This window comes from Candoia aspera, chromosome 11 (assembly GCF_035149785.1).
Source record: "Candoia aspera isolate rCanAsp1 chromosome 11, rCanAsp1.hap2, whole genome shotgun sequence".
Classification (NCBI taxonomy): Eukaryota; Metazoa; Chordata; class Lepidosauria; order Squamata; family Boidae; genus Candoia; species Candoia aspera.
In genome coordinates this window covers 15,881,290-15,894,962 of record NC_086163.1, presented here as the reverse complement: position 1 = coordinate 15,894,962, position 13,673 = coordinate 15,881,290, and the positions used below count along the sequence as shown (strand labels likewise).

General features: G+C 38.8%; 1 protein-coding gene across 1 annotated transcript in view; it reads left to right on the top strand.

The window, feature by feature from the left end:
• The window catches only part of URI1 (URI1 prefoldin like chaperone), a 39,532-nt gene extending 29,671 nt beyond the window's left edge, over positions 1-9,861 (top strand). Inside the window, exons 5-11 of the mRNA XM_063312969.1 lie at positions 237-328; positions 741-801; positions 1,886-2,063; positions 2,903-3,170; positions 4,468-4,610; positions 6,820-7,087; positions 9,534-9,861. Coding sequence (XP_063169039.1) covers positions 237-328; positions 741-801; positions 1,886-2,063; positions 2,903-3,170; positions 4,468-4,610; positions 6,820-7,087; positions 9,534-9,722 — 1,199 coding nt within the window. The 3' untranslated portion in view covers positions 9,723-9,861. The remainder of the gene's footprint in view (positions 1-236; positions 329-740; positions 802-1,885; positions 2,064-2,902; positions 3,171-4,467; positions 4,611-6,819; positions 7,088-9,533) is intronic.
• The last annotated feature ends 3,812 nt before the right edge of the window (positions 9,862-13,673 follow it).

The window sequence follows — 13,673 nt, the reverse complement described above, 5'->3', positions numbered from 1 at the left end:
TACCAAATAAGTTACACAGGGATGCTTTTTCTCATCCATGTGACATTCTGCCATTGCTTAGCATTGCATAGAAAATGATCAGAGAAATGTTAACATTATTTGTGAAACTTTGGGAAGGAAAAAAAAAAGGGAACAGGATTCTTTTTTTCTGTAAATATGGTTAAATTACTTTTGGTGTGAAATTACTCATGCATAATTTGCACTGTTGGGTTTTGTTTTTGTTTTTGACCTTTCAGGTGTAAGAAAAATGCTGGATGATTTGGGAAAAGTAATGAAGAATTTTGAATCCAGAGTTGAATTCACTGAAGATTTGCAGAGGATGAGTGATGTAAGATATATTTCACAGTACCCAAGGGACATTTTAGAAAAGTAGTACAGAAAATGTAATTATATCGGAGGGACCTGTATTCCTTAGTATGCTTTATTAGGTACAAGGGCCAGAAGTTGGAGAAGGGTTTTGGACAAGCTCTAGGGTTGGTGGGCATCCTGGGGGGATACTTGCCTTTAAGGGCCAGAAACACATCATTTAAAAAGAATGAACAAGGGTGTACAAGATAGAAATAAATAAATCATTCACCTTGTATCATGTTACAAACAGTTCCTGAAGTTTCTCTCAATTTGTGTGCCATGGGTAACTGAAGTTTGAACCACTTTATAAGACCCCTTGGCTGGAAATAATTGCCCACAAGCCATAAATGGTCATCTTGTAAAATATACTATTTTATTTATTTTCCTACTAGGCAGCAGGCGATTTTGTTGATATCAGAGAAATAGCAGAAAGTGATGATGCTGAAACAAAAGGTGAACATTCTTTCCCTACCCTAATTTTACAATACCAGTTAGCTTCTGGAAAAGCTTCTGTTCCATTTATGTTCTGTATAGCGCTGAAATTAATCTGTTGCCACTTTAATGTAGTGACCTATAATGTGCTTGGTTAGGTTTCTGTAGATGTTCAAAAAAACCTAGAACATATATTTATGTATTTGCATATACACACAGTAAACCGATAACCATATAATCAATCAATCAATCAGAAATAAAACTTATGAATTTTTTATTCTGAAGGGTTGCTGGGCTTTCTTGCAAAATGTGTTAAGTTACAGGTGCCCAAAATTGACTGCAGGTAGTCCTTGTTTAGCAACCACCATTGGGACTGGCAACTCAGTTATTAAGCAAAGTGGTCACTAAGAGAAACTGCAACTGTGCTTATGTTCTTACTCAAGCTTTCCTTTGCTTTACAGACCTGCAAAGGTCATAAATGCAAGGATTGGTTGTAAAGTTGCTTTTTCATCACTGCTGTAACTGCAGACAGTCACTAAATGAGGCAGTTGCTCAATGAAGACTACCTATATGAGATGCTGCAGAGTCCTAGATGGCTTCATGAGAAAGGAACACATTGAGTCATTCCTTTATGATACAATCAGTCATGGTTTGCTGCTAAAGTATATGCATTGCACTCACAGGGAGTTGAGTTCAAACCCTACCGTTTTAGTGGTTCTGTGAAAGACCCTATCTGAAGTCCCAAAAAGTGGCTAAATCCTTGATTAGATGGGCCTTTTGCCTAGTCCAGGAGAAGGCAGCATCTTGTGATTAATAAATGAACATTGAACCCATTGAAACCCCCCTCCCCCATTGAGCACTGAATCCCCCTTCCCCTAAGTTACTGTTTTTTTGAAAATAATATATGGTTTCATATTTAGATAACAGCAACCCCTTGTTTGTTTGCTATCACAGCTCTGGTTCACTGGCAGAACTACATAAAAGCTTTAGTAATACCTTACAACATAATTGGGGGCGTTTTTAGCCCATCCCTGTTTTCTTTTGAAATGTCTGGTAATTATGTTTACCAAAGCATCACAACAAAACACTTCTTTTAATTCTTCAGGAAAGTGCAGAACTGCTCATAAACCTCATTCAAAACCAAAAACACGTGCTTTCGAGGCAAATCTTCACGAGACTGGAACTGATAAAAAACCCAATGGGGACTTAAAATCAGAAGAGGACCTTTGGGCCCGACTTGATGAACTTGACAGGCAGGAACAAATCCTTGGTGAACTCAACAGGTATTTTAAGAGTTGATTGTTCGAATTTTCAGAAGAAGGGGGAATATTTACAATACAAGCTAAGTGGTGAATGGACTTTCTCTTGGCCGCCAAAGCAAATTGGAACCTTTAGATCCTAGTAAGAATAGCGAAAGGAATAAAATTGGAGACTTGGCTCACTTACTGTTTATGTGCTTTAACTGGAATACATTGCCCCTACTACTCGTTATAAGTACAGTACTGGCAATTTGAAACTTGTATCAATGAGTGATGCAGTCAACACTTTAAGCACATCAGTGTTGACTTAAATCATTTGTTCTTCCTAGGGAACTTTAGGATTTGTAGTTCTGTAAAGTGGTGGGGGGGCAGGGTTGTCATAAAAAATAAGGGGAATAAACAAAATTCCCTATGACAGGCCAGTTTGTCCAAAGTCCCTCAGGAGTGACTGTTTCAGGGGAAAGAATGAAAGCAGTGATGGTTGGTTATGATATTTATGTGTAACTCCCCAATTTAGAATTTAGAAGGAGTTGGCACGCCAGTTAGGGAGTGAGTGTTAGGGAATGAGTGGCTGCAGGAGAGGGCTTCCTGCCCTGCTTTCAGATTTAAATCTGGAAGTTCCAGATTTACCATTGGAGGAAATGGTTGGGTATTGGTCTGATTTAACAACATAGGAAACTTCTTATGTTGCTAAAGAACCCTAAAGAATCTGTAATCATTAGTCTGATTTAATTGTTACTGTTTTGTCAAAAAATCCCCAACAGCCTAAAAACAGAGTTAGACATAACAGATCACCCATTTAACTTAGGACTTAGGAACTGATCTTCCACTTTCTTCTCCCACCCTGTTCATTCTTTCCCCAGGATTTCTGATACTCGTGATGCAAATGGAGAAGGTGCCTCTTCCTCTGAAGAAGAGAGAGAGGACAAAAAGTTAAATCTGGATGTAGTTCACAAGGAAGAAGAACCTAATACTCAGGGCAACTTTCAGAAGGAAGTAACCAAGTTTGAATCATTCAGAAGTCAGGTTAATGGCCCAAATCATTACTGGAGCGATGATGAGGATGATTTAGCCATTACTGAGAATGCTGTGCCGACAATATATTTCTCCCACACTGTGGAACCTAAAAGGGTTGGTATTGTTAAGATGATGGAAGCCGTGTTGTGAGTCAGCCTTCCCCAACTCAGTGCCCTTCAGATGTATTGGACCAGGAGCTCCAAGAATTCCAGACATTTGACCATGCTAACTGAGAATTCTTAAAGTCACAACACTGGTATATCTGGGGTTATACTGCCAGATTGAGGAAGCTATAATGGAGTGTTGTGATTGCTTGATGTTTTCCTGCTGGCATCTGTTTTCTGGTGTGGTGTACAGTAATATATCTGTCAACTTTGGAGTAACTATAGGAGTGTATATGTCAGCGAAGTTTGTAATGTTTATCGGTTGTTTTCAATTTCTAGCCTTTCCAAATGGGGACGTTTGTATTGAGTGGTAAGAGAAAAACTAAACATGGCCAATCTCTCTGTAGTGCTGAGAAAAGTAAGCCTGTCAAGAAAGTATGAGGGAAGTTACATATCTTTTAGTAAGTGATGTATTTATTTCTTGCCCAGCTGTAACCCCAGTGAACTCATTAGTTTTATTCATGAGGAAATTCACAGAAATTCATCCATCTTTTTGGTGGTCATGGTTTTGCAAAGTTTGAGAACTCCTGAGCCAATCCATTTTTTAAGAACTGAAGTTTACTGACCTAGCCATAATTAGTTAGATTTACACCATTCCGTAAATCAAATAAACCAAATTGTGGCTTAGTGTCACTGGCTGCAGATATAACGCTGAACTGTGGTTTAACATTAAATACATGAGAGTTGGGTTCAGGAGCTTGCTTTCTTCCTCTGCCATTCTAACAAGGAGAGGATCATCAGCTTTTCCTTCAATTTTCAGCTACCTGGATGTTTAGTGTTATACATGATCCTGGACAAATTGTGTTCATTCTTAATTAAGGGAACAAATCAGCCTCAGACCTTTCCTCCTAATACTGAGTTACTTTAAGACTAACTACAATGCCCGGTTTAGAATTATTTAGAAATGGAAGCAAAATTCTGTATACTTCTTATAGCTGAGTTGAAGGAAGGGTTGTAGAAGAATAAACCGTTGGGGGCACTATACAACTTCATGGATGCAATTACATATCATGCAGAGCCAAAAGGTGATGTGGTTGGTGAGGCTTAGTGTGTCACATGAACCCAGCCCCTTCTTGTCTGTGGAGTAAACCATGTTTATTCCAATGATGGGTTAGCTCATTGTATGAACCAAACAGGTTTTGGTACAGTTGTTGTTTTGGTTTATTTCCTTTGGCTAGGGAATAAGGTTTTGTTTTTACACCATTCAGTTCCTAAATACTCACAACTACTGTATGTTTTCACATCAGGTACGAATAAACACAGGAAAAAATACTACTTTAAAATTTAGTGAAAAGAAAGAAGAAGCAAAACGGAAACGGAAGAATAGCAATGGAAATGGACAGGTGACTACGGAACTGCCAAACATTAAAACACCAGCAGATATTTATCGGTATGGCATATGAACGTTGTGAATGTTAACTTCCTGTAAAGGGTGTGTGTGTGCGCGCACGCAGCTAATCTTAGTTCAGTTGAAAAAATTTATATAGTATCTTCCAGCACCTTGACACCTTGTAGGCATATCTATTTTGTGTTTTTCATATTTAATAGTTATTTATCCAATGTTAAATGATCCTATAAAATGACTTGGACATAAAGAGACTTGGGAAAAACAGTTAATCCCTGGTTTATGTTATTTGATTGCCAGTTTGGGGGCATTTAGCAGCTATTTTCATATGTAAATTATTAAGAGAACTCAGCCATTGTCAGGCTTACCAGGTGGACCAGACAGGAAACATGACCTAGATAAGCTAATTGTACTTTATTGTAAAACTGCATTAACAGAATCGTGCAAGTCTGAAAGTACAATTCTCCCGCCATCTCCTTTACAGCCTGAGAATTTAGGGAGGGTCCCTTCTGAGCCTCTTGCTCCTCCCACTATGCAGCTGTGGGCCATGCTTCCTCTTATCTGATCTTTCCCAGTTTTCCAAGGTCTTTCCCACATACCATTATAGCCACTGCCTGTGTAAAAGTTAAAGCAGGGATAGTTAGGTTAGCAGAATTTTAAAATCATACTGAGATTGTGGGTCCTCAGTATGATTTCTCAGCATCTTTTTACTCCTGGAAAACTTACTGATAGAACATCACACAACTTTAACAATTTTTAAATTTGACATAGCTTTGTTCGAATGACCTTGTACTGATTTCACTGTCAAATCTGTAACTGCTAGATAATCCAGCTTGAAGATTCTGGTTTTTATATTCCCATTTATTGTTAATATAACCAGACTCTGGTGCTTGTTCTGTATTCTTTGGGTTCTCATAGTTCTGTTTTATAACCAAATTGGAATTTTGTTTGTCCAAAGATCTACCACTAAAAGGGGAATTAGCCTTGGCAAACTATCCAGAAGTGGATTCCAATTTTCAAATTAGAAATCAGTGTTCGGTAACGTTTCCTGTAGCATTTTAAATAATAGTTTCTCAAGGGCTTAGTGATTAAGATAGTTGGAGAAAATCATTAAATATCTTAGGGATAATCTTCATAGGAGCAGGAAGCTAGTTTGAAATGTAACATAGAATCATAAGATTCTATGTTCCATTCTCACATTCATATTTCCGTCTTAGCATCTGTAAGGGCTGAATCTGGTGAGGTGATACCCAGCAGTACCCAGGCTAGAGAGGACTTACGTTAACATGACTAGTTGTCCAAGGTCACCAAGCAAACCAGCAAGTATCCTTTAATTCAGAAACATGGGAGGAGAATGCCTAGAGTTTAACTAAGGAGCACAGAGTTTAAATTATGACGTTTAAGCTATAAAGATTTGACTTGCTTATATGCAGAGGACAAATCATCTATACTTTTATGGCTTCATTTTTGTCTGTAATAAAATGTCTGATCTAGCCAAGTCAAGTTTGAGAGTCTTCAGCTGAGTAAGCCAATTCCTGAATAAGAGGTTCAGTTTTGGGGAGGTGAAATTTACTGCCAAGTTCTGGTGTCAAGCCTGATCTGGTCCATGCCAATTCCTATGCTGGGGCTGCAGTGTCAAGAGAGGTGCCCTTGGGCACAGGTGGCATGGTAGCATCTTTGTACATCTTTGGCATTGGAGATTTGCATGTGTTCTGTCAGAGATGCCATACATATACCCTGCCACAGTGCCAAACATGCACGCTATCACAGAGAACATTGTGTAGACAACCCTGGATTAATGAACCAAAAATCTAACTTTTCTGAAGCCTTCCTAATCTATCCGAAGTTTGCTACTTTTTCAGATTCTTTTTCCAAAAATAATTAAAAATGGTAAACTTCCAGGCTTCACATTTGAAGATAAAATTTATCATAAAAGATTAAAAGCATGTTCCTCTTATTAAAAAAAAAGGAGTTTACTCGTATGTTTTGTTAATCCTGTAAACAGGGATGTTTGCTTTCAGAGAAAAGGGATGGGCGGTCATTGAGAAGAGGCAGAATGACACTTGGCTCGTAGAGTAGAGTCCGCCTATCTTGTGTATCTTCGTAAAAAGCCTCATTTAGGAGGAAAAGGAGGAGCAGGTAAAGCCGTAATTAATTTGTACCAAAGATGGAGTGAAATTATTGTGAATTTGTCATATGCTCCTCTCCTCGCATCTTCCAAATACTTTATTAAAGCTAACATTGTCCTTTGCAGAGTCTTTGTTGATGTTGTGAATGGAGAATATGTCCCTCGTAAATCAATTTTGAAGTCTCGAAGCCGGGAGAATAGTGTTTGTAGCGATACCAGCGAGAACAGCACCACCGAGTTTGATGACAGACGGGGAATTCTGAGGAGCCTCAGCTTGGATGAAGCTACCCATAGTGATAACAGTGAAGGCATCTTGGAAGAGGAGGAGGAGGAAGAACAGGGGGAGCAGGACCCCCTTTCCAGAAAAGCACCTCCCTTGTCAGGAATGCATGAGGTAAAGGGAGGGTCCCACGGGATTTATGGAAGATGATGGAGACAAGTGACTGTATGAATGCCCCTTCTGTGTAAAGATACTCTTTCACTGTAACCAGCTAATAGAATGGGTGCACAGAGAAGAAATTGTCTTCTGGGTTAACCCACTTCTCTGCTTAATACCAAGGCTTGCAGGGGCATCTCACAAAGCTAGATCCAGATGTTTAGAACATCAGTGCTGCTAAAACAGGGGCTGCCTAACCTCTTCCTGGCTGAAGGCTGCACTTGGTTTTTCAATGGCAGGCACTAATAGGAAGTAGCAGGTAAAGAAATAAATCTAATAGGATTTCATTTCCATTTAATTAAAATTAATTATTAATATTATTTACTAACCTGTGTACACAATAGTTTTTTAATATAATATATTTGTAATATGTATGATGTAGTGCCATATGATAAATAAATAAACACAATCGTTTTGTCCTTTGAACACCGTATCCTTCTTTTCTAAAATGCCCAGGTGTTCTTTCCTAAGTCAGTTGAACCCTCTTTAAACATCTTTTTACAAAACTTCGTACTTTGACTCTGGAGGTTATTACTCCAGATGCAGAAATAAGTTTTAGAGAGTTGGATCATACTTTGCTGCACTTGAGTGGATCTTAGAACAGCACAACCAAATCTGGATCCAGCCCAGTGATTTCACCATACATATGTTGGATCAGGATTGCAGAAAATGAGGTCAAGTAAACCAGAAAAAATGATGTCCATAAAACTGTCAGACAGATGCTCAGAAGTATTCCCTGATAGTGATTGCACATAAAGGAAAGGGGCTCAGATATTCTTAAAATGTTTTATAGTAGGAGGAGGAAAATGTACTTGAAGCCTCTTTTTAAGAGTTACTAATGCAAGGCTTCCACATACCTGATTTTGGGGTCCTTACATTTATCATCTTTCCCTTCTGGACTGGACTGAGAATGGGCTCACACAGCATGCTAAGCAGGCATGTGGTTTGCTGGTTTTGGCCTTTGATGTATGTGAGCCATGGTTTATATTTTACTGAATTTTACAGATTTGGTCAGTTTTTTCAATAAGCCGTGGTTAAGGAAACCAGAGCTTATTACATTGTGTGAATATGGCTTATTATGTTCATCTATTCCCAAACGCTGCTTCTTAAGGTACCAGCTGGATGCCCCCGGAAAAAACACTTCGGCGAAACTTCAGGGAGAAATGTTTGTGTTCTGCGGACATCCTTGGGAGTTGAAGCTTATACATAGCTATCACCGTTCATGCTGCCCTCTATGAATCTGTTGCAGCTTCTGTTAAAAAAAAAAAAGTCAAATCAGTGTGGCCACTACAACTTCTTGTAGTGAATGCCATTCGCTTAATTAAGTTTTCTGCAATAGAAAGATTCTCTTCTCTGTGTCTTGAATTTTTGACTCATCAATCTTCCTTGGGTAATACTCAGGTCTTCTATCACTGAGCAGGAGCTGGGCAGCATGCCTTAAATATCCCCTTCCAACTTCTTGACTCTATGAAAAAGAATGGCCTCCATTCATTTTTTCCATGAGGCATCTCTTATGAATACCCTACTATACTTTTGCTGGTAATCTCTTTCGTTTTTCAGCGCTCAGGAACCTAACCTATCTCCTAATGCTCACTAATAATAATCTGATTCTGATCATGGATGTCAGCTGGCCATACTGTTAAGCCTTATTTATTTATTTTATTTTATTTACAAAGCCTTCGGAAAATGAGAATGCTGTTATTTGGGGGGAATTGTCAAATAGATGGGACAGCTAGGCCACCAGCAATGTTCAGAGTCTCTTAAGATGGTCCTGCAAAATCAGTGGCATCAGTCAAATAATTAGTGGCCTGCTTCCCCCCCCATACCTTTCCCCCCCCCCAGAATGTGATGCATACATTTATTAAGCTTCTGATAGACTTCAGGTAGCTATTTTATTTAATCTTTCCAAACTTCCTTTAAAAAAAAGAAAGAGCAAAAATTCTGATTCCATCTCTTCCTATGATGTCAGTGCATCACCCCCACGCTTCCTGTAAGTCCTCAGATGTGGTGGCGGTGGAGTCCTTGGTTCCATGTATGGCATCTGTGCTTATCTTTCAGTCTAAAGAGTAGAGTATCCTGATGGTAAAGGCAACCCTTGCCTTCACACTTGCAGCCAAAAAAGAGAAGCAGCAGAAGGGAAAGGAGGGTGGGAGAAGAAAACAAGACAACTCAAAGCTGCAACAGGTAGCTTATGTCGGCATTGTGGTACCAGTGGTGGCATGATGTGATCATGGCTCTTGGAACATTTGGCCCCCCGTTTCACCTTGGGTGGTGCCCAGTGGAAGCCAATACTGATAAATGGTGAATGGTTGTGTGAGCTTAATTTGGGGCTTTGAAAGAAGGGGAAAGAAAGCCAACTTAAAATTTATGAGATGATATTTGGAGTGTTCTCTCTCTCTTTTAGGCTTTCTCAGGAACAGTTGTCGAGAAGGAACCTTTGTCACCCTCTTCAATACCACATCTAGTAATTGCTCATCCTGTCCTGCCCACCATTTTGGAGCGAAAATCTGAGGAAGTTCTCTGCGAGGCTTCAGAAGAAACAACAAAGAGAGTTTCAAAATTCAAAGCCGCCAGAATGCAACAGAAAAGCTAGCTCCCATATAAGCAGTGGACATGGTTCATTTTCATGAAATCGAGTGGCAAGAAATGGCTTATATTTAGCTAGTAAGATGGCAGATTGCCTTGATTTAATATTGTTCATGCTTAGACCTCTTGTTGATATTTCTTTTTTTTTTTAAAGAATCTGTGAAGAAGCATTTCAGAAGTCTCCTTATTTTCTTAATATCCCTGTGTGCAGTCAGCACCTTTATACATGTTTGCCTTACGATAACAGCACATGGAATAATTTTCAAAAGAATAATCTTCATAAAGCTTTTCGGTTGTGAGCATTCAAACCTAAATACAAGCAGTTTTGTACCAGATGTGATGTTCTAAATACCATATGGGCTATTTGAAAGGAAGTTTGCAACTTTCACATAGAACCAACAATTCTATTTCATGCCTTGCTTTAGTGTTTTAAGGCTCTCTCATAACCCTTATTGTTTTGAAAGGTTTGCTTTTAGGTGTCTGCTGACAAATCATTTCTTTCCCACAAGTAGAAAACCTCTGATAATTTAGTTGTATAGAATCTATGAAACAGAATGCTGTGTCCATGTATTTTGCAGGGATGTTTCTTTGAAAGGGAAAATTGTATTTTGTAAAATTAAACTTTTCGAGTAAAAATTGAAGAGAAGTGGAGAGTTGGTTTTTTTTTCTTTTTTTAGGATGTAATGTTCTCATTTTGAAGTTTCTTGAACCCTTTTAGGACTTTTCCAAGGCAAAGCCATTGACCCTCTCTTTTCTGGTTTTGGAACTACTGTGTGTTAATGTCAGTGGGAACTGAATGTTCATCAAGAAAAAAGGGTGTTATTTTGTATTTGCAAAAATACACTGTTAGTGCAAGCTGTTCCAAAAGGAACTTGGCTTTGTGTTGTTTTCTGAAGCCTTCAGGATGGCTACAAGATGCATATAAAGATCTTGTGATACAAATGAACCTACAGTAGGTGGCAGCACCTAACTGACCATAGCTGATCTTGAAAACCTAAGTAGGATCAATATAGTTAGTATTTGGATGGGAGACCAAGAGGAAAATCCAGAGCTATTGACTAGAGTGAAAAGTAAAGCAACATCTACAGAAGAAGGCAATGCAAGTCCCTTTTATTTCATTTCCGGGACAAGTACACGGGTGTGCTCTTGTACTCACCAGGAGTTGATCTCAATTTGTGGGAGACTTGCATTTAAGTAGTTCAAGTAAATGATCCTCTAATTCTAACACTATAGCTGTAGAAATAATTGGAGCCTCATCCTGCCCTTGGCAAAGGACACAAAATCAAGAAGCAACGTTTTTTCCAGCCATCTTTTAACGCCAATCTTGTAGTTGGTTTCTCTTGCTGTTTGCAATTCAAGATAGGACCCTTCCAACCTGTAATCCAAGTACAAACTTTCTTTGAAATATATGGCATTATTTATGCACAAAATCAGATCTAAAAGAATTTAATCTGAGTATGTGGGGAAAGGATGGGGCTACAAAGAGAATGCCCACCTGACATTTCCCTAATCTCCAGCATTCAGGAAGGAGGTTTGAACAGGACCTGAATTTATATTCACTTGAATCCTAATAGTATTGTCATCCTGATCCAGGAGCCTGTTTTATTTCAGTCCCAGATTATAGGAAGAGCATTCAGGGAAAAGTGAATTTAACTCACTGTCTGAATGCATGAAGACTGGAAAGAGGGGATACTCCAGTCTCTCCACACTTTGAGCTCTCTCTGCATTCAGAGGAATATCTGAAGTGAGTGGGGGACATATGTTCTTTCACTGGCAGGGAGGATAGGAGAACAATTAGACTCTAGGCATGCCAGAATGAGTTCACACATGGTGCTTAGCTGAAGGCTTGCTCTGCATAATCTACTGAGCCCTGGTTCTTTTACTGAAAATACTGTTTATTTTCTCTGTTGGAAATGATACTCAAATGCCGCAATGTGTCTATACCTACGAAGACCAGAATCGTGCAAACCATGGCATTCCCTGTGACACTCTGTGGAAGTGAAAGTTGGACTTTGAAGAAACAAGATAGGAAGAGTATTGACACTTTTGAACCTTGGTGTTGGAGAAGACTCCTGAGAATACTGTGGACAGCCAAGAAACCAGCAAATGGATCATCAAACTAATCAGCCCAGAGTTCTCACTCAAGGCACAAATGACAAAGCTCAAATTATCCTACTTCAGACACATTATGTGAATACCCAGCTCTCTGGAAAAGGCTCTGATGCTGGGAAATGGAAGGAAAAAGAAGAGGATGACCAGCGGCAAGGTGGACAGACTCAGTTAAAGTGGTGATGGCACCGTTGGAAGAGCTGAAGGACCAGGCTATGGACAGATCATCATGGAGAAAATCTACATAAGAGTTGACAATGACTTGATGGCACATAATAAATTATTTGGCTGGGTTTGCACATAAAGCATGATTTACAAGCCAGTGACTAGCTAACATATCACATTAAGCCAAAACTGAATGACCCCCATTTTTGCTTAGCATGTTGTATGGACCCAGCCATGGCTCTGCTGTGTGGTTTCTGCGTGAATGGAAAAAGCCTAATGGGAAAGCCTAATCTCTGGAGAGGCCCTTCAATACTACCACAAAGTAAATGTTTAGATTAGTGCTGACCCCTTCTGCATTAGGAAAAAACAAAACCAAAAAAACTGATGGTCCAAATCCTGTTTTGCCCTCCTCTTGACTCTTTTCTGGGAGAAAAGGGTGGCAATCGGAGTGTAAGCTTGCAAACACACATCTTAATTGGATATCTCAAACCTTTTTGGAGGTGTTAATCATTAGCTTGATACATGCTGAAATGTAGATTTTATGGCTCTAAAGCATATTGCGTTAGTACTAAAATAAGCCATCAATGCCAGTCCACCCTCTATTCACGGCTAAATATTTAAAGGAGGTTATTTATAGCTTCTTTAATGAATTCTTGGCTAAACAAAATGAAATTATGTCCTAGAAAAATAGAAGCTATTTTGTAACCAGAACAGTGCATCTATAAAATACAGTGCTATGAATATGTATTTTAAATAACAAAGGGGATGAGATTTAATCTGCCAGAGCTGGTTAATTAGAAAAAATACTGGTCCTAATCCTGAATGTTTGTACATATAGTAAATTCCAATGTTTTTACCTGAAACCTAACTACTTTGTTATGCCTTTTCATCCTCTTCCAGTTCCCATTATCGGGTTCTGTGGGATTTTTCCTTTTGGTGTTTGGCAGTCTTTAGGTTGGGGTGTCATGTTAATGGCGCTAGGTCCACCTTGTGTTAACCTGTGATTTGTTTAATCATGGTTTATTGAGTAAATCATAGTTGGCTAGGTTCTTAAGACATAAACCATGGATTATAAACTACAAGGTTCGTTTTGCACAAGCTAAGCCAAAACAAAACCCTCTTCAGCTTAGTATGTTGCATGACCAAGGCATAATCGAGGGAGTGATTGGAATCAAACATAATTGTTGCTGAATAAACTAATTGGTTTGGCTAAAATTCTGAGCCAGAACCAAGCAAAGCACTTGATGGCTGAAAAGAGTGCATAAACTCAACTGTGCTGGATTTTAGCTTAGTATTTTTATCTGAGTTCTGCCACTGTGACGCTATCTGCTTTAACTGAGTCTTTGTAAGTTACTCAGTAAGCTATGGTCAAAAGAACCATTGCTTAGTGCAATGTATAAACCTAGGTTGTATGTAAATCCATTTTCTGTTAGGTGTGTAAAATGGTACCTTCTATAGAAAAGAGGGCATGAAACAACAAAGACATAATAATAATAATAATAATAATAATAATAATAATAATAATAATACAGTATCTGCCTATCCTAAGTCCTTGGGAAGGACTCAATAGGTGGATAAAAATGCCGTATCCAGTCTAGACATGTAGTTGACTGTGTGAAAAGGATGATGATGATGATGATGATATTATTATCATAATCTTTAGAGAGGAAGAAAAGAATGATAA